At 41.6% G+C, this 21,302-nt stretch overlaps 1 protein-coding gene and 1 pseudogene across 2 annotated transcripts in view; one reads left to right on the top strand and one right to left on the bottom strand.

Annotated features, from left to right (window-relative positions):
* UBE2G1 (ubiquitin conjugating enzyme E2 G1) overlaps positions 1-21,302 on the top strand; it is a 100,035-nt gene that overhangs the window by 54,706 nt on the left and 24,027 nt on the right. For both annotated transcript variants that reach the window (XM_077893206.1, XM_077893205.1), the window contains exon 2: positions 14,186-14,288. In XM_077893206.1, coding sequence (XP_077749332.1) covers positions 14,186-14,288 — 103 coding nt within the window. The remainder of the gene's footprint in view (positions 1-14,185; positions 14,289-21,302) is intronic.
* Positions 9,902-9,986, bottom strand: LOC144311652 (U4 spliceosomal RNA; annotated as a pseudogene).

The raw sequence follows: 21,302 nt of genomic DNA on the forward strand, positions 1-21,302 counted from the left end.
GTTGCAGTGCTCCACTGAGTCAGCCAGGCGCCCCTAGTAATTTTTTCCTATCATTCATTTCTGTGTAGACAAAGCAGTTAATTGACTGGTGTGACTTTTGAGTTTCATGTCTTGCTTAGTCCCGCTAGTGAATAAAAAAATCAAAACTAAATTATTTTAGTTTGAAAATTATTAAAAACTTTAAAATAATTTAAAAATTATTATAGCTTATATATAAATGTATAATGTGATATAAGTCTTAGACTTATTCCTCTCTTCCCCAATGGACAATTCTATAATTTCTCAAAGAGCCTGTTTTTGTCTAGCATGTTGTATTGATCTGTTTATTCTGATATTCATGTCACTTATTCATGTGACATGAATTATAACTATTATGAAGATTATAAAGCTTCCTGTTTCATTTGAGCCTATTATAACCATGGTATCAAAATCTGACAGCGTGGAAACACTCTGGACCAGAGGGTGGAGGAGGGGTGGGCAGAATGGGTGGGGCATGGGGGGTCCAGGCATCCAGATACAGAAGGAATAAGCCTCAAAAGTAAAAGGCACAGTGCAAGGAAGATAGTCAGTGATACTGTAGCGGCCTTTAGGGTGACAGGTGCTGGCTACACTGTGGTGAGCATAGAATGAGGTATAGAGAGGCCGGATCATTGTGTTGTACACTGAAACTAATGTAACATTGCGTGTCAACTGCGCTCAAATAAAAACATTTATTAAAAAAGAAAAGCACTCTGGACCAATCCCAGTATAGATGCCAGATCCTCAGTAAGATCTTAGCAAGTTGAAGCCTGCAGAATAGTAAATGACCAGTGGGATTCCACTTAGGGATGCGAAGGTGATGCATTACTGTTCCTGCTGGTACTGTACATTAGTACATTAAAGGAGAAACAGTCCCATGTGATTGTGGGTCAGTAATAACATAATGTATATATTATATATATTATATATTATATTTCAAAAGGCATATTTTGTTTGAAAATATGTTTGAAAAATAGTTTGAGGGGATCCCTGGGTGGCTCAGCGGTTTGGCACCTGCCTTTGGCCCAGGGCGTGATCCTGGAGTCCTGGGATCGAGTCCTGTGTCGGGCTCCCGGCATGGAGCCTGCCTTTCCCTCCGCCTGTGTCTCTGCCTCTCTCTCTCTCTTTCTGTGTGTGTCTATCATAAATAAATAAACAAACGAATGAATGAATGAATGAAAAATAGTTTGAAAAAATTCAACTTTCATTCTCTACATTTTAAAAACCAAACAGCAACAACAAAAAAAGCAATTTAGAGCCATAGGAAAAGAATGAAACTGCTTTAATGTGTAAATAATAGTTGTTGAAAATCAGCAGTAATTAATATGTGATATTTAAAAATCAGGAATAATAAAAAGGTGTACATCGCTACTATTTGTATTTTTAATAATGTTCTAGCTGATATAGGAAAATGAGACAAAAAGCAATAGAGAAATAATGGAAACAAAGTAAAACCAAATGATACGTTATCAAAGACAGATCTCCTTTAAAATTCCAGGAAAATCAACTGAAAGTTAGAAACGACTAAGATGGATTATTTGAATATAATACTTAAAATTGAAAATTTTATTATTTTTAAAAATATTTTATTTATTCATGAGAGACACACAAAGGCAGAGACACAGGCAGAGGGAGAAGCAGGCTCCCTGTGAGGAGCCCCATGCAGGACTCAATCCCAGGACCCCAGGATCATGACCTGAGCCAAAGGCAGGTGCCCAACCACTGAGCCACCCAGATGCCCCTGGAAATTTTACTTAATAAATGAGTTAAGAAAAACGAGCATCTTTTTTAAAAAGATAAATGACAAGAACATGTTATTTATTTGTAATTTGTGTATAAAATAAAGCTTACCTCACTAATAATTTGACAGTAAGTTACATTTTTTGCCTACCAAATCAAAATGCAAAATATTGTTTGGAACTGTAGTGAATTTTTTTTTTTTTTTTTTTTTTTTTTTTTTTAGCTGTAGTGAATTTAAAACAGCTTTAAGGAAGGACTTTACTAAGTAGAATTTAACACATATCCACACTGACATATTTTAACTCTGAGATGCATTCTGCATCTGTATAAACCATTGGTTTAAAAAATACCTGCTTCCGAGTTCATTTATAAGGAAGATCATGAGAGGACATTCTGCTTCAGCGTACCTCTGAGCACTGGGTGGGTTTTGTGCAAAGGTTTCATTGATGACTGAAAACTAAATTTGACCATGCTGGTCATTCAGATTGTTAATGGAGTAACACGTAGGGAGTGATAGGGATGCAGCAAGGGAGTTGCCTTCTCTTGCGTGCTGGTGTCTCAGATGCGTGCGTAGAGGTTGACTTCCAACTTAAGTGATAAAGTTTGGGTGCTGTAGCCATCTGGGCCTTGGCTCTGAATCCCACAGCATTCTGTAATGTTGAGCGAGGCAAGGTGGGGGCTGTTACGTGTTCACTGAGTCTTCACCTGATGATGTGTTACTGCATCTCATTTTTTTGTGTGAAATTGTTTCATTCGTCCTTTTTTTTTTTTAAGATTTATTTATTCATTACACACAGAGAGAGAGAGAGAGAGAGAGAGAGAGAGAAAGAGGCGCAGAGCCACAGGCAGAGGGAGAAGCAGGCTCCATGCAGGGAGCCCGATGTGGGGTGGGACTCGATTCCAGGTCTCCAGGATCAGGCCCTGGGTGGAAGGCGGCACTAAATCGCTGAGCCACCTGGGCTGCCCATCATTCTTCCTTTTACAGGCAGTGGAATGCAGTTCAGCCAAACACTGGTTAGCAGAGGAAAGACCGCTTCCTTTACTCTGGTTCCAGCCCCTTCCTGGTTGCCTTCAGAACTACCTGCTCTGTTGCAGATGGTCTGCGCCACCTGCCTCGAGACTTAGTACTCCTTCCTTCCTTCCTTCCTTCCTTCCTTCCTTCCTTCCTTCCTTCCTTCCTACCTTCCTTCCTTCCTTCCTTCCTTCCTTCCTCTCTCTCTTTCATTCATTCATTCATTCATTCATTCATTTCTTTTTACTTCTTTTTATTTTTATAGTATAGTTGAATTCCTTTTTTTCTTTAGGGATCTGCTGTTTTCCCCAATTGGAAATAGTTTACATGTCCGACTCTCCGTAGACATTTTATCTGGGCTTTGTGGAATGCTTGTCTTAGATCGTTACAGGTGCCCAGAAAAGCTAGTAGAGATTTTAAAGCACACGTGTGCGCTCACACTGTCTGCTTTTATCTCCTGCATATTTTTGAAAAGATTCACTACCATTAAGTTCTTCCTTTTCCCACTTTGCCTAAAATATGCTTTTCCCAGTCATAAAAAACAAGTATTATAGAGAATTTAGGGAAGTTTAGGGGTGTAATTTTTAATAGTTTATTTGGACTCTTTTCTAGGTGCTCTGTAGCCAACTTAGGAGTTTATGTATGCATATAACAAATGACAATAAGACTCTCAGTTTGGATTATTTCAGCTTCTGGGTAGATACTCAGGGGGAGTGAAAAACTTTATAAGGAAATACTGTTACAGACGAGTCTGAAGCCAAGTAGTGAGTTAGGGCTTGATCGCCTTCCCGTCCAGGGTCCACTAATAATTGGCTTTCCAGATCCTGGGGAAAAGATGGATTATTTAATAAAATTCCCCAGAACACCTGACTAGTCCTATTTGAGATAGGTAGATGGGAACTGGATTCGTATCTTTATGTTTACATATATTATAAAAGGATCATGATAGTTATTAGTGTTTCCAACGTGCTGAGCAGTAGGTTAGACACTGTACACGTGTGAGTATATTCTTCAGACATGAAGTAGACACTGTTATCCTCCTTTAACAGATTTGGAACCTGACTGTAGACAAACTATTAGCCAATAATTGAAATAAAACAAAAGATAAAAAGACCATTAGAAGAAAATAATCAAGTATTTTTTAGTGTGGAGCAGACGGAGGGGGTATTTCTAAGCATGATGAACGAAGGATCCATGAAGAATATTGACTTTTTTTAAGTTACATTGCTTGAACTTCTGCTTAGCAAAACACTAAAATTTGCAAAGCTAAAGCAAATAAAAAGTATTTTAAAACAAAATGGCAGTTATCCAGAGCCATAATGTTTAAAAGGCTCAAATCAGTAAGAAGCTGAATCACTTAATATAAAAAAAAGGGGGCAAAAAATATAAATAGGTAATGCATGTAAAAAATATAAATTATTAGTGCTCAGTGGGAAAAGGATAATACCCAGTGTTAGCAGTGCTGTAGGGGAAATAGGTACCTACAGTGTTTTTAGGGATATAAGTTGAAATAAACTTTTTATGATTGATGTGAATGTTCCTTTGACCATCATAGTTCAACTAATAGAATTTATTTAATTTAGTTAATTTTTTAAAAGATTTTATTTATTCACGAGAAACACAGAGAAAAAGAGAGGCAGAGACACACAGGCGGAGGGAGAAGCAGGCTCCATGCAGAGAGCCTGACGTGGGACTCGATCTCAGGTTTCCAGGATCAGGCCCTGGGCTGAAGACAGTGCTAAACTGCTGAGCCACCTGGGCTGCCCCAACTAACAGGAGTTTAGATTTGGGGTATACTTCCTCATAGGTACTAGGACAGCACAAGAATGCTCTATGGCAGTATTATCTATACCTGGAAAAAAAAATAGGAACCAAGTATCTAATGTATATGCCATACCTACATGACCACATGGTATAAAGTGATTCCATTTTCTGTACATAAGGGGTGTTCAAAACCAGAATGTGTATAGCAAACTGTTAACAGTGTTTATTTTTGGAGGATGAGAAGGTAGAGTGATTAACTGCTTACATTTTATTTTCCTGTGCTATTTTAGAAAGAATGGCCTTTTTTATAATTAAGAAAATAGAAGTAAAAATAAAGTTGAGGAATGCCTGGGTGGTTCAGTGGTTGAGCATCTGCCTTTGGCTCATCAGACTCCCCATGGGAGCCTGCTTCTCCCTCTGCCTATGTCTCTGCCTCTCTGTGTGTTTCTCATGAATAAATAAATAAAATCTTAAAAAAAGAATAAAGTTGAAAGAACCCTACCACGCACATAGTAATAACCATCACTGACATTTGACAAACAGCATTCCAGTCACTTTGAATGTTGAATGCATATGTGCAGGTGGAAACACAGAGTTACCATATGCATGCCAGTTAAAAATCTTAACTAGATTGCATTCGACTGAAACAAAACACAACAAGCTAAAAGGTGTTATTGGAAACCTGATTAAACCATAGAGAGATTCCTGAAAGAGCTGGAGAGTGGATAGGAGAGATTATGAAGGCCTCTGGGTGGTTGTGAGAGAAGGCATTCATTTCTTGGTCACCTGGCCCAGGAACAAATATGCACATGTTCTCCTCCTTCCCTGTCTTCCCTTTCCTGATTTTTTTTTTTTTTTTTGGGGGGTGTAAGTTTTATTTTTACATGATCAGGGTTTATAACCTTATTTTATTTTATTTTTTTTTTAATTTTATTTATTTATGATAGTCACATAGAGAGAGAGAGAGAGAGAGAGGCAGAGACATAGGCAGAGGGAGAAGCAGGCTCCATGCACCGGGAGCCTGACGTGGGATTCGATCCGGGGTCTCCAGGATCGCGCCCTGGGCCAAAGGCAGGCGCCAAACCGCTGCGCCACCCAGGGATCCCTATAACCTTATTTTAAAAGTTTAGAACCAGTCATGGTGCTTTAGTTTGAGTTCCGTATTTACATGGGGTCAGTGAGTACGCTGGTCTTTTTAGTCTGGCTTTTCTGTTGCATAATTCTTTATTTTGATTCATTTCCCAGCAGTTACTCCAGGCAGTGCCATGTACTTCTGGAGTCCTTAGCTCTTGGTGTTGGGGAACACTTACTGCCCTCGTTCCCTGGCCACCTCTTCTGGTTCCTTATCTGCGGTGCTCCCCTGTCCCTCAGACTTGTGGTTGCTCCCTCCTGAAGGGAGTGCTGCAGAGATGACTGGGCCTGCCCTGCCCCTGCCCCTGCCCTTGCCCTGCCCCTGCCCCTGCCTTGCCCACCCCACTGCTTCTCGGTCACCGCACACGTGCTCTGGTGGCCTGCGTTTGGTGCCATGGTTTTCCTGGCCTGTGTGGTGTGTTATCAGGCTGTGTATTTAGTTAGTATGGGAGAGTTTTATTTATTTGTGGCCTTTTTATATTCTCATCCGTTTGCGAATACCAGATCTCCCTTTATTGTCTTCACTCCGTTCAAGTGTATAATCGTTTACCTCCTTAACATTAGGACCGTGATTTGTTTTATTTACCAGAGATGCTAAGAAACATTTGTCCTTTCTAATATGACAGTAATCCCTGTCTGTTATTTCTCATTTTGTTTCTTTTCTAAGTTTTTCTTGCTTGCCTCGAAGGTGTCTGTTGCTTTATAAATAATGCCTTCTTTCAAATCGTTGAAAATTTTAAAAATTTTATTTTTATTTGAGAGAGCACGAGTGAGCACACAAGTGGAGGGCAGAAGCAGACTCCCCACTGAGCAGGGTGCCCGTTGTAGGACTCGATCCCAGGACCCTGAGATGATGATTCCAGCTGAAGGCAAACACTTCACCGACTATGCCACCCTGGTGCCCCTCAGGTCTTTTTTTTTTTTAAAGATATATTGCAGTATTTTCTTTGAGACTCTTTATCTGAGTCTTCCTGGATTTTTATATGTGTTATTAGATGGCTTAAGTCCACTTGAACTGAATTGGCACAGAGATTCAAAACCCTCATTATTGTGCTGTGAGATTTTTTTTACTGTGAGTCTCCTGTTGACAGTAACAGGGATGGTAGGGAGCGGTCAGCTTCACTTGGAGGTTGTTGAGACTACAGGTGTAGGTGAATACAAAAGAAAGCAAATTCCAGGCATTGATAAATTAGAGTAATTTAACCTAGTTTCATTGTACAAAAAAAGGTAGATAAGGAGATAAGGTCTGGTCTGCTAGATACTGAGTAAAACAGAACCTGGTTTTGAGAATTTTATACCCAGAAACCTTAATTTGAGCAATACTTAAGAAAATCAGGATGTAGGATGTAGTAAAGTGATTGACTCTCACCTGCATTCCTGGCAGTAGGAACAGACTTTCCCTGTTCACCTGCCCTGGGGGGATGGGTGGCTGGGATTGTGCGCTGCCACTGCCACTGCTGCAGTTGCTGCGAACAGCCTTTAACCTCTGTATTCCCAGTGATGTGGTTGAAGCTGGAAGGAAAGTTGAGGACCTTGGCTGTGCCCTATTCAGGGAGGGGAGGGGGCAGAAGCTGGCAGAGTCCAACTGGATGTGAGCTTAGAAAATACAACTCTTCGAAAGGAGAAATAAGTACCCTTAGTTGGAAGAGATAGGAGTTGAGCTAGAATGAAGTATGGATACAAAAGGACATTTGGGGGATCCCTGGGTGTGGCTCAGCAGTTTAGCACCGCCTTTCGCCCAGGGCGTGATCCTGGAGTCCCGGGATTGAGTCCCTGTGTGGAGCCTGCTTCTCCCTCTGCCTGTATCTCTGCCCCTCTCTCTCTCTCTCTCTCTCTCTCTCCCTCCCCCCCTCCCCCCTCTCGAATAAATAAAATCTTAAAAAAAAAAAAAAAAAAAACCACCAAAAACAAAGGACATTCGGCTCCTCCAGATTTATGGAAGGGCAAGAGTGTACCAGGTGTCAGGAGCTAGAGTTCTGTTAGAACCTCTCTTGCTGTTGCTTACTTTTTTCATTTATCTCAATTTTGGCTTCATTTTCTCATACCACCGTTCTCCTTGAGATTTGAACATCTGCCATGCTTCATGGCACAGCTTCCCCATGGAGTTGGGACTTCCTTTCTTTAATGCCAGTTTGAAAAATCATCCAGAAGATCTCATTCTTCTGGCTTGAGTCTGTATTTATTCACTCATTCTTATGGCCCCGCATGTGGGTCTTTGTTGGACAGCTCCTACTGGAACTAAATAGTTGAGTGTGATGTGTTAGATGTAGGGTAGGTAGTATTTCCCCAGACCTTAGAATTCTAAAGAACATTGATTATTCTTTTGGTAACCTGTAGCCCAGTGAGCAGTTTTAAAGGAAGAGCTGTTGTAGGTTTTACCATACTTTACCAACGAGGGGGATGAGACTCAGAAGGAATGAATATGAGAGAGAGAGAGAAAGAAAGGAGCAAGAAACAACTCGTTCATCATTACAAGGCCAGGGAGTGAGTTGGCATTCACACCCAGGTCTGACTGACATAATACTGTATCATATTGATGAACGAATAGAAGCTTGGAGGAAACAAATGTTTTCTCTATTTATTTGGGTGACTTGGTTTGTGGTGACTTAAATGTTTTAAATTAATATGGTAATTTATTCTTACAATAAGGTCAAAGTTATTTTAATAAACCACCTCGATACTTAGGAGGAGTCATTAGATGGTATCTGGATAAAAGTCATTAGATGGTATCTGGATAAAATGGATATCTGTTTGTTATTTCAAAAGTTCAAAAATAAGCCAGTGTAAAAATAATCACTTACAGAATTGCACCTTCGAGCCAGTTATGTGTTATAGAAACAGACTGGACAGGAATGCACATTCCCTGGACCAGGAGGCCACAGCCACCCAGACACAAAGGAAGATCACTGCTTGGCTATAAATATCAGTTTGTATTTGGCTTTGTAGCAGTTAGACTTAACCAACCATTGGTTTTGGCAACGTGTATTTATAGTTAAAGTAGCTTATTTCCTTAAGAGTAAAGTATACAATGATACATAGTTAGGTCTTTGAATGTTGTTGTTCTAAGACCTCATATTTTTGCTGAGGCTCAATGATAGCGTGTTTTCATGTGATTGATAAAAAATTGTAAAGCATTATTTTTAGAGACATTAGAGTGCCTTTTAAGCATTTTTCTAACTATTTGAGAAAAAATTTAGGCATATAGTAACACCAGAGTAGACTGATTGGTACCTGACTCTCCATGTACTCACCTAGCCTCAGGAATTAGTAGGTTATGAGCAGTTTTATCCATCCCATATGATTTTGAAGCCCATCACAGAATCATGTATCATTCCTCATTTGCCTGTAAACATTTCAGTATATGTCTCTAAAAAATGGGGATAAAAGACCAGCCTGTTACCATCACCACATTTTTAAAAGCTAATAATTGGTTAATATCATAAATGTTATATTAATAACTTAATATTATCTAATATCTACTTTGCCTTCAGTTTTTTGCATGTGTCCTATGTTTTTTTAAAACTCTTGAGTTTAGTTCTCTCTTCCGTTCCCCATGTGGTGTGTTTATTGAAGCTTTTCCAGGTCCTGCCTTTTAAAATTTCCCTGCAGTGGGGTCTTTGCTGATGGTGTGTGTCCCGTGCTGTGCGTAACCACATTTCTCTGTGTTTCTGAAATTGGTAATTGTGTCTGGGGGCATGGACAGGCTCAGGTTTGTGAGCAAGGTGAGATCACTTCCTGAATGGTGGTTTATCAGGAGATACATAATGACTGGTTGTCTTCCTTTTTATTTATTTTTATTTTTATTTTTTTTAAGGATTTTATTTATTTATTCATGAGAGACAGAGACACAGGCAGAGGGAGAAGCAGGCTCCATGCAGGGAGCCAGACATGGGTCTCGATCCCAGGTCTCCAGGATCACACCCCGGGCTGCAGGCAGTGCTAAACCACTGCACCACCGGGGCTGCCCTGTCTTCCTTTTTAAAATGCCTGGACCAAAATGACAGTATGACAATGTGTCCATTTTTCATTTTTTAACTGGATTATTTCTATGGAGAGATACCTCATTTGATCAAATTGTAATTACTATTTGATTACTTGGTAGTATAATTTTGTATAGAAAAGGAAGAATAAATCTTGAATCTTATGCCGTTTTTAATTGGTTTTTAAAACAACAAAATGGTTTATTAGCTTCATTGATACTCATATTGTCTCATATGTGGCCAGTGGGAACCTCTCTAAGTTGGATGAATCCTTTTCAATTAGCAATAATCACACCTCAGATAAACCTCATTGGCCTATGATACTGCCACTGCACAAAGCTTGGATGAGTCCTTTTAAGAAGACCATAGTATTATTTGATAGCTTCCTTTTGATTTGGCGTGTATGACATGAGCCTAGGGCATGTGCTTTCAGAGACCTGTACTTAGCCATTTCTATGAGTATTCCCTGGTCCCCGTAAGTAGTAAATCCTATCTGGAGCCATATTCTGGGCACTAGTGATGCTTGTTTCTACAGGGCTGGTCATTGTTCCTAGATCTTTCTGTGGACAGTGCATAGAATTTTTTTTTTTTAAGATTTTATTTATTTGTTCATGAGAGACACACAGAGAGAAGCAGAGACATAGGTAGAGGGAGTAGCAAGTTCCCTGTGGGGAGCCCAATGGCGGGACTCGATCCCAGGACCCTGAGATCCCACCCTGAGCCAAAGGTAGATGCTCAACTCCTGAGCCACCCAGGCATCCCCAGAGCTTAGATTTTTTAAAGCTTTATCATGAATTCATACGGAAACTTGGATTCAAATTCAGAAGTATAGTTCTTATTTTTCATATGCAGCCCCTGTTCCCATTCTCTTTTACTCTTACCTCTCAGTAATGACCTATCATAAAAGTCTGCTCATGCATTATTGTCCATCACTTATACCTCTCCCTGTTGTCATCCTTGTACCTGTACCTATTGTTATTCTCAAGGACATTTCCTTGTCCTTGGTTTGTTTTTTGTTCATTTTTTGTAGACTTACCTGTTAGGTTGCAAAAAGTGTCTCCTTTGTACGAAGCTTTACTGTTGTGCTGGGTTTAAAATATTTGGTGCAGTACAGTCTGTCGAGCTTTGCCTGTTGGAGGTAGCTTAGGAGGGCTGCCTCCAACCCAAAATTATGTAAGAAAAACAATCCTATATTTTCTTTTCATTAAATTTATTGGTTAGTTTTGTCTTGTAGTCCATCCAGATTTGAATGTATTGGGAGGTATCCCTGTTAACATTTGAATGTTGGTAGGATGTTGAAACATTTTTCTTTGGCCTTTCTCATTAAACACCCATGGGAATTTTTTTTTTAAGTTTTATTTATTTATTCACCAGAGAGAGAGAGAGAGAGAGAGAGAGAGAGAGAGAGGCAGAGACACAGGCTGAGGGAGAAACAGGCTCCATGCTGGGAGCCCCATGTGGGACTCGATCCCGGGTCTCCAGGATCACACCCTGGGCTGAAGGCGGCGCTAAACTGCTGAGCCACCAGGGCTGCCTGGAATTTTTTTTTTTTTTTTTAAGATTTTATTTATTTATTCATGAGAGAGAGAGAGAGAGAGAGAGAGAGAGAGAGAGGCAGAGGGAGAAGCAGGCTCCACACAGGGAGCTCGATGTGGGACTCGATACCAGGACTCCAGGATCACGCCCTGGGTCAAAGGCAGGTGTTAAACCGCTGAGCCACCTGGGAATCCCCTACCCGTGGGAATTTTATCTATGTGTGGCTACTATGCTTTTCCATTTACAGGCCTTAGAAAAAGTTTCCACTTACATTTTTTCCCCTTACCTTCTTTTTGTCACCTCTGTGTTGCCTAAATGGCTCCTGCCTTTCCATTATTCTGACACTGGTTATGCCCTGGGGCCTTCTTGGCTTTCCTTTACTGAACCCAGTGGATTGATTTTAGACCTCCTCTTTCTTGAGTAGTGTGTTTATTATTGTTGGCAACTTTCTCCATTGGCTTCTTTAATATAATTCTCTCTTGGGTTTCCTCCTACTTCTCTGTCTTCCCATTCTTAGTCACTTTTATGGCCTCTCTTTTTTTTTTTTTAATCCTCAAATATTGGTATCTCTAGAATTCATTCAGTTAGATCTTCTATATAGGCTTCACACTTATGGCTCATCCTTGATGATGCTATCAATCTTGATACTTCAGTTCCAACAATATTCTAATTATCCCCCTCCCAAGTTTCTCTCTTTAAGAATTAACAAAAAAAACACAGCGTATTTATGCCCATAGGTTTTTAAAACTAAGACTATCATCAGGAATGCCTGGGTGGCTCAGTCGGTTAAGCATCTGACCTGTGATTTCTGCTCAGGTCATGATCTCAGGGTGGTGAGATGGAGCCCCACGTCAGGCTCTGTGCTGAAGCGTGCATCTTGCTTTAGATGCTCTCTCTTGCCTTCCCTCTGTCCCTCCTCTCCATTCCCGTTCATATTCTCTCTCTCTTAAAAAAACAAACGGGACGCTTGGGTGGCTCAGTGGTTGACAATGCGTCTGCCTTTGGCTCAGGATGTGATCCTGGGGTCCAGGATTGAGTCCTGCATCAGGCTTCCTGCATGAGGCCTGCTTCTCCCACTGCCTATATCTCTGCCGTTCTCCTCTCGTTTCTCTCATGAATAAATAAAATCTTAAAAAAAAAACAAAAACAAAACTATTAGACCCATCATCGTTTCTTTTTCTCACCCCTCAAATGAACACATCTTCCTGATGCTGGTGGGCCGGATCCCCGGCTACACAGGATAGAAATAAAATGTGAGCCAGCAGGAGGTAAAAGCGGAGTTTATTGAAGGGCTAGAGAGAGTACAGGTGTGGACAGTGTCTGGGAGACTTAGAGAGGAAAGGAGAGTCCCGTCCTCTGGGCCTAGGGTTTTTTATTGAGGATTGTGGTCCAGTGTATATGACCTCAGGCATCCAGTAACAGGCTTGACAAAGAGGAGGGCCCAGGTGTTACTCCTTGGAGCCAGGGAGCTTGGTGTTCAGTAGTCTCGTGCCTGCGGTCAGGAACATGCATATGATGGCTTCGTCCAGTCATTCTTACCTGGTCATTCCTTAGACGTGGTCTGACTCCTTGTCCCTTGCAAGGAGGACACACGCTGTTTTCTGAGGCCTGTGTGAAGTGGGAGTGCAGGTCCCAGCAAGAATAGAAGCAGGAAAAGGAGCAGAAAGCAGAGTTGCATGGGGTCCTCAGTTCCCTATTTCATGCCCGTAAGTCTCATTTCTGAGAAGGAACAGACTTCTACTCTGTTGCTCTGCAGAGAAACCTGTTTATTTTTGAAAATTGATATAAAATTAAAATGACATCTAAGCTGTTTTCAGGTGGACAGTTCAGTTGTATTGAGTGTATTCACAGTTTTGTGTAAACCACTGTCTTTTCAGTTCCTAACCATTTTCCATCACCCCACTGTGTCTGTCTCCCCTTCCCCCCATCCATTGGCAACTCTGCTCTGCTTTCCATCTCCACGGACTCACCTTTTCTGGACGTGTCCTATAAATGGAGTCCTACAATATATGACCTTAGGTGTCTGGTTTCTTTCACTGAGCCTGGTGATTCTGAGGTTCATCTAGGTTGTAGCATATGTCAGTATTTCATTCCTTTTAGTTGTCAAGTATTCCATTGTACACACACCAGAATTTGTTCTTCCATGGACGTTTGGGTTTTTCCACCTGTGACTATCATGAATAATGGTGACACATAAACATTTTTGTGAAACTCGTATGTGGACAGATGTCTTTGTTCCTCATGGGTAGATACTGTAGGCTCCAGCTATTCTTCTTTTTAAAATATATTGATTGACTTAAGTAATCTCTACACCCCATGTGGGGCTGGAACTCAAGACCCTGGGATCAATAGTTACACTCTCCTGATTGAGCCAGCCAGGTGCCCATCTGGCTGTTATTCTTAAGCCATCCCATATGCCGGAAGCGTGCCTGGCAAAGGGGTCAACACACATGGGTGGGCAAGACGCGAGGAGTCTTTGCTCCCTCTGTGCTGAGTCTGAGGAATCATGCATGAACACTGGCTGTGGATGTGTCCCCCTGGGGCTACGGAGGGCTTGGCAGATAGACACACATTAGTATCAGTGAAGGCTGGGTGAGCTCCACAAACTCCCAACAGAAGGTATTAGGTCCTCTCGTGGTGCTTTTGAAAGTGTCCCCCAGAGCACAGTCTAAGAATTAAGAATGCCTGGGCGTGCTGGCTTCCCTCACCTGTGGGGCCACAGGCTCTAAGGGGCTGGGCCTGATAGCCGTGTGTCAGGATGTGTCCACCACGGAGGTCCCCCCAGAATGCTGAGAGCCTGCTGGAAACCACGGTGGACGTATGAGGGGCCAGGTGACCCTCTTTACAGAAATGCAAGTATTTGGCCGTCTGGTAGCATTTTGCTAATGGACCCCAGTGTATCTGCTGAAAGGTTTGGAATTTATACTACGTATATTCATATTCTGTAATTTATCTGTTGGGTGAAAATTTTATGCCTAAAAGTTTTAATTTTTCCCCCCCACAGAACTCAACAAAAATCCTGTGGAAGGCTTTTCAGCAGGTTTGATAGATGACAATGATCTTTACCGGTGGGAAGTCCTCATCATTGGTCCTCCTGACACACTTTAGTAAGTACCATGGAACTGATACTACAGTGGCTCTCATCATTAATTGAAATCTAAACTGCTTTGGCAAACTGAAGTGAAATTATCTTTTAAAGCAGTTGAAATGGCTTTGTTTAGGTGAAATTGTTTGTACTAAATGATCATGTCTAGGGTTTTTGTGTTCCGCTTGAAATTCTAGTGTCTAAAACCTGTTGCGCTGAGACACCTGCACCCCAATGTTTATAGCAGCAATGTCCACAATAGCCAAATTGTGGAAGGAGCCTCGGTGTCCATCGAAAGATGAATGGATAAAGAAGATGTGGTTTATGTATACAATGGAATATTACTTAGTCATTAGAAACGACAAATACCCACTATTTGCTTTGACCTGGAGGGACCTGGAGGGTATTATGCTGAGTGAAATAAGTCAGTCAGAAACTGACAAATATTATATTGTCTCATTCATTTGGGGAATATAAAAATTAGTGAAAGGGAATAAAGGGAAAGGAGAGAAAATGAGTGAAAATATCAGTGAGGGTGACAAAACATGAGAGACACCTAACTCGGAAATGAACAAGGGGTAGTGGAAGGGGAAGTGGGCGGGGGTTGGGGTGACTGGGTGATGGGCAATGAGGGGGGCACTTGGCAGGATGAGCACTGGGTGTTATGCTATATGTTGGCAAATGAACTCCAATAAAAAATTAAAAAAAAACTGTTGCTTTCTTAAATATATAATAGTTTCAGAAATTCCGATATTCTTAATACCTGGAATAAATTTATTACAGAAAAGCTATTTTTAAGGTGAAATATATATACTTTATATGAAAAAAATATATATATAGGTCCTCCTGACACACTTTAGTAAGTACCATGGAAAGCTATTTTTAAGGTGAAATATATATAATTTATATATATACTCTATGTATTTATATATATATAAATAATGTATTTGTTACTTGTTCCTTGGATATTGGATTCATTTTGGCAGGATCGGGGGGAGAAGAAAATTCTTGATTGAAATGTTTCTCCCTCTTCCCTACACTTGTACTGTAGTGTGCCTTCACCCCCAAAGGGAACATTGTGATTTCAAAGATAAGTCTTTACCTTTCTTAGCACGTTATCAGTTTACTTAAAGCATAGTATTACATCTGGCAGATGTTCACGCAGAACAGTTTACATGGCAGTGTCTTCAGGCTGGAGAGAACTTGCCAAGATCATGAGTGTTAGTGCTGCTTTAATTGGGTCCCCACAGAACACTGCCCAGAACCAAGGTGTTCTGACCCTTGAACTAATAGTGAGCTAATGTTTACCTTTTCCCAGGTCATAAAAGTGATTGTTACAGCTAATCAATTAATCGTTGTTAACTGATGTGAAGTTAGACAGCAGAATGTAGTGGTATCAAAGAGCAAGAGAAAAAGAGAGATGGGATTTCTTAAATATTTTGTCCTACCTTTTAGATTCAAAGACCACAGTCTTATTTTCTGCTCTGAATGTTTGCAGACTATCTTAAACTTACTAATAGTCTGTGTTCTGTAAGATGGATTGTTAGTGATGAATGTAAGTTCCGTACTGTTTATATAAGTTGAGGTTTTGGAACAAAACGCAGTGACCTTCTTAGAGCCAAACACCCAAGGGACAGAGGGCAGACCTGTATCTTGACTTTCTTGGGGACTAACTACACTTCCTTGCTCAGCTGTGGTCCTTGACGCTATGCAGGCAAGGATTTGGATACAGTGGTTTCATTTTAGGTGTTAAAAGATGCCCCCCTCTCCCCCAGTAAAATACCTGATGGAGAAGAAAATTCAGGCTACTAGTTACCAGGGCAGGCTGGCATGGGACATACAGGGTGAGCTGTGGTGTGGGCTTTGGGTTTTCTGTCGTTTGGAAAAGTGATTCATGTTTTGTCACGATTGTTTCCAATCAGAATTTTTGCTCACGTTATTTCTCAGTGCTGTGTGTGTATTGGTGATTGCTGCAAATTCCATGCAAACATGGAATGGTCGTTCCATGGTGTTAGTTTGGGTAGGTAACAGTAGCTGTTGAAAACCATCTTTGAGGTTACTCCCCCACCTTCATATTATTTAAAAGCAAATTTCTTATTAAATTTTGCATGTAAAAACCATACATATAACCTGGTTTATAAGCCTGATGAAGTCCAGGTTTTCAAGCTAAACACATGACATGAAGCTTTACTTGGGAAACACAGTGACGTTCCAGTGGCAGAGTCTTGTTACTCTTCCAGTTGATGGGAGGTAACAGGAAGGATTCTTCTAAACTGGTGTCTGTAGAGAAGATTAGTTAGGCTTCCAGGCATGAGCTCCATTTCTCGGGACCTCGTAGAGGTCTCACACTTCCTTGTGCAGTGCTGGCACGTGTCTCTAAAGACTATTAGCTGCTTCTTATGTATAACATGTACCTTCGGCTTCACCAGAGAGAACCACTTTTTAATAATCACTGTACTGATTAATAGCCCATTCTTTCCATCAATTAAAAACTTATTTCAGTCTTCAGTATACGTTTAAAAATTGCTAGCTGCTGGTCTGAGATATGGGTAGCAGAAGCCTTTGTGGCAGCTCCTCTGGAGTGTAGACGTCCTGAGGAGACCGCTGGAGGCCTCCGTGCACAGTCCTTCCTGATGGGACAGCTATGCCACACACGCATGATGAGCATCCCGTGAGTAATGAGGCATTATGGCCTTTGACAGACATCATAATAACCATCCTGAATAACCTGGATAGAATTCCTTCTTATTAAAAATGTTTTCTAAGATTCATGTGCTGAAAGTTATGGTATTGTTTTTTTAAGGCTCTCAAAAAAAAAAAGAGGTTTACTGAGCCTAGGCCATCCCTTTGGCAATTTCCTATTTAGAACAGTTGCAAAAATAAAGCATTACACTGGTGTTTACATTGCTCCTTCATCTAGTCCTCAGATGTTTTCGAGCACTCTTATGTTAGATTCTGGGAACACGACCTTGGTTAAACGCAGCATCCCTTCTTGCAGAGCGGTTACCGTATAGTCGGCAGAATAGATCACCACATGGTCACTTACCACACTGGGTAACGGCCACGGTGTTAGGGCAGCTCACTGAAGGTGTGGCCGGTTTGGGGCACCAGAACTTTCCCCAGAGGAAGCTGTATCTCAAGTGGGAACTGAAGAGTGAGTTAGTAGGCTTTTTTGGCTACAGGCAACCGAAATCTGACCATAACTGGCTTAGAGAATAAGAATTTGTTGTCCTGCACTGGTAGCAAAATGGTTAGAGCAGTTTTGAGACATGTGAGCATTTCAGAACATCACCTGAAGGAAGAAGAGAGGCTAGGTTTTTCTTAGTTTTATGTGTTTTAGACACAATCTAGAGACTTTCCCCCGGGAGCTCTCCAGCTGTCAGAGTTGAGTCACCTGCTCATTTTTACCCAGTAGCTGGTAAGACGGACGAGATGGCCACAGTGGTTTAGATAGCTATTCTGGAATGGAAGAGATTGGAACTGTTAGCAACTGAGTAGGGATCAACTGGGCAAGTGTTCTGGCAGAGGCGGGGAGAGGGGTGGTAATGACGGAGCCACCGTGTTTCCTAGGGGAGCTGTGTGTCATGGGCATGGAAGGTGGGATGCTCCACGGTGTGGCTGCGGAGAGAGGTGAGCACACGGAAGGTCCAGATACAAGGTTGGACAGGGAGTGGAGGGCCACTGGAAGTTTATCAATGCTGTTAAAGGGCTTGGATTTGTATTTGGTCCTGAGGACAAAGCACAACCACTGGAGAATTTTACCCCATGAGCCACCAGTTAGGTTTATAGGGTACAGTGTGCATCGAATTCCTGAGTATCACAACTTTGGGATTATGGGTTTCATTTTCCTTCAGCTTACTTGCATTTTATTTCTGCAAGAAAAATTTGTTTTTAACACTGTTATTCTAAAAGTTTCTTCGTGGTGGGCAAGATGGGCTGGGAGTTGGGCGCTAACCATAGCAATCCCCGGGAGGGAGATATACAGCCTTTGCTCAGAAGATAGAGTGGGAGCGCTTGGGGGCAGATGAGCCCCAAGGGGGTAAAGAGAGGAAAGCGTGTGGAGAAGTAAGCTCTCGAAAAGTGTCAAGAATCCAGTATTTCATAGTGTGTGTTGATGTAACAGTAAGGAAATTCCCGGTGTGCTTGTAGTTGCCTGAGTGGTGTACAGAGAGTCAAGGCCGCATTGCAGTTGTTGGAGGGGTCTGTGGGGTGCAGGTGTGCAGACTTTCAGTGTAAACCACTGCTCTCAGCGCACACAGGGGGCTAGGGTTAGAAGTCAGTAAAAGTTAACGTGGACTGATCACTTCACCACCTAGCAAGATGATGTATGTAGTGACAGCAGGAGTTAGTGATGTGAGTCATTGGCCGTCATGTAGTCACTAGAGGGCACTCTACACCGTTCAGTTGGGTGATCAATAACTAGTCATCCCCGCGTTTCCCGAAGCCTGAGAGTTATCACGAGTGTAATAATGTAGCTAATGTAGCTGTTGTAGTTCTCCTTCCATGGTATTATGTGTCTGTTACCGCTTCCTGGTGCTGAGAACAGGCTCTCTAAGCTGTGTTTCTGTGACAGCTGAAAGGTGTGTGCACCTCTGTGTGCAGCCTGCCCGTGTCAGGTAGTGTCCACAGAAACAGACATTTTAGGCAAGAGCGGCAGCATGGTTTTTAAAGGAAGCTCAGGAGACTCGGATATCACTACATAATTACGAATTTTATAAATTTGTACCAGTGAATGGTGAGTGTGTACCTTCTCTTATCTCTTATTCTTTCATCATCAATGGCTAGTCTGTTCAAGAAGTATGCTTTATTTTATTACTCCTGGCACGGGTGTGGAAAATATGGAAAATAATAAGATTATATTGCATTTTATTGTACTGCGTTTCCTTGAGTGGGTATAGGAAATGTAGAGTCGATTAACCAAACTCTGGTTAATGTTATTCTATAGTAACAACATCCTTTTACGGTTCTGCTTAAGACTTGGAAGCACAAGCCATATGTTCTGTAACGAGAATTTGGAAGGAATGAACCTTGTACCCGCATTACTTACCAACTGGTGTGTCAGTGGGAATGCCACGTCCCTTACCACTTAGCTCCCCGACCCTGCCAATTCTGTTTGCCGTGGTGACTTCGAAGTTACTTCAACTTTGTCTTAGCAGTTTTGTGTCTAGGGTAAAAACCTCATGCCCAGGAATGTTTGGGATACTCACTGTTCTGTTGCATGTAGTAGCAAAAAATTTGTAAGTAATCAAGTATCTTATCTGTATGAATAAATTGTAAAATGTGGCAGATAAAATGAATGGACAAGAAACAGGTATGACCAGGAATAATTTTAAAAGAACAGTGTTGAGCAAAATTTCAGATGGCAGCATTCAGGATGTTGTTTAAATAAAGTAAATATGGCAGAATGATAGAGTCTGGTCTCTGTAAGATTTCTGTAATTTAATACAGAAACAGTAAGTGAGGCTCATGGAAGAGGGTTCAAGAAGGCTTATTTAGGTTTCTCAACCTTTTCAAACGTGAAACTCTCTTGGTTTCTCACCCCTTTTTAACATCATGCTGACAATTGCACTATTAGTATCTGTGATGTAACAGAAGATATTTTTAATTCATAGATGCTTTTTACTGAACTGTCATGTGACTCAACCCAGTAACATTTTTGCAGATTTGGAAAGTAGTAAATATGTGACATATGAACGTTTAGTTTATAATATTTCATGCCCCAGGGGTGGTGCTCCTCTTCCCAGTCTGGCTGTTCACCGGGAGTTTGCACCCACAAGCCGAGACCACTGAGCTTGGGTTTTAGAGAAACAGATAGGAATCCACTGATAGGAGGAAAACTATCAAGAATAATATGGTTGGTTCAGAGTGGGGAGGACTTTGTAGACAGAGTGAAAATTATGTGCTTTAAACCTTTTGAGATAATTCTTTTAATAAAATTTGATATTTTAAAGATTAAAAATTTAAGAGAGGGAGGCAGTTTTTCATGACTGGGATTTCAATCAGGTAATAGAAAGTGAATCTAATCAGTCAAAATGAAGACCCCTAGGGATGCTTCCTCAATACAGAGACATGCATGGCTGGGTCCTTGGACCGAAGCATGAAGGCTTTGTGGCAGCTCTTCTGATGTCCTTTTAACGTAGACTTTTAGCTGTTTTCTGTTGGTAGCTTTCAAACTGGCCTTTTTTTCCTGCCATCATCAGAAGTGTTTTACATCATGACCCAATGCGTGAATGTAGATTACAGTAGTAAAAATGGGCTATCTGGGATTAGCGCCAGTGTTTTCTACTTGAGTTTTATTAGGAAAACTGGTTAGTGACTCATTTAGTTGGCTTTGTAGCCGCGGTTTGAAAAGCGCGTCCATACGTTCGCAGGTCCCAGGGTCAGTCTGGCACTAAGTCCGCACAGGGATGAGAGCTGTGTGCAGCCCTGCCACCAACATTGCGCAGGCCCTTCCCACCAGGGCCCTGCTTCCCCTTCAGTCCGTTGTCCGTATGTTAGGACTGGAGGCTATGTGCCAGGCATACACTTGGTCATCGTTCTAACTTTTTTTTTTTTTAAGATTTTATTTTATTTATTTATGAAAGACACAGAGAGAGAGAGAGAAGAGAGAGAGAGAGAGAGGCAGAGACACAGGCAGAGGGAGAAGCAGGCTCCATGCAGGGAGGCTGATGTGGGGCTCGATCCCGGGACTCCAGGATCACACCCTGGGCCAAAGATGGCGCTAAACCACTGAGCCACCCAGGCTGCCCCTCGTTCTGACTTTTTACCCCGGATATCTGGACCGCATTCAGTCTGTTCTTCCAGCACAAAAGGAAAGGATGGGGGATCCCTGGGTGACTCAGTGGTTTGGCGCCTGCCTTTGGCCCAGGTTGTGATCCTGGAGTCTTGGGATCGAGTCCTGCGTCGGGCTCCCGGCATGGAGCCTGCTTCTCACTCCTCCTGTGTGTCTCTGCCTCTCTCTCTTTGTGTGTGTCTATCATAAATAGAAATAAATAAATAAAACTTTAAAACAAAACAAAAGGAAAAGATGTTCTTT

Source organism: Canis aureus, chromosome 3 (genome assembly GCF_053574225.1).
Source record: "Canis aureus isolate CA01 chromosome 3, VMU_Caureus_v.1.0, whole genome shotgun sequence".
Taxonomy (NCBI): domain Eukaryota; kingdom Metazoa; phylum Chordata; class Mammalia; order Carnivora; family Canidae; genus Canis; species Canis aureus.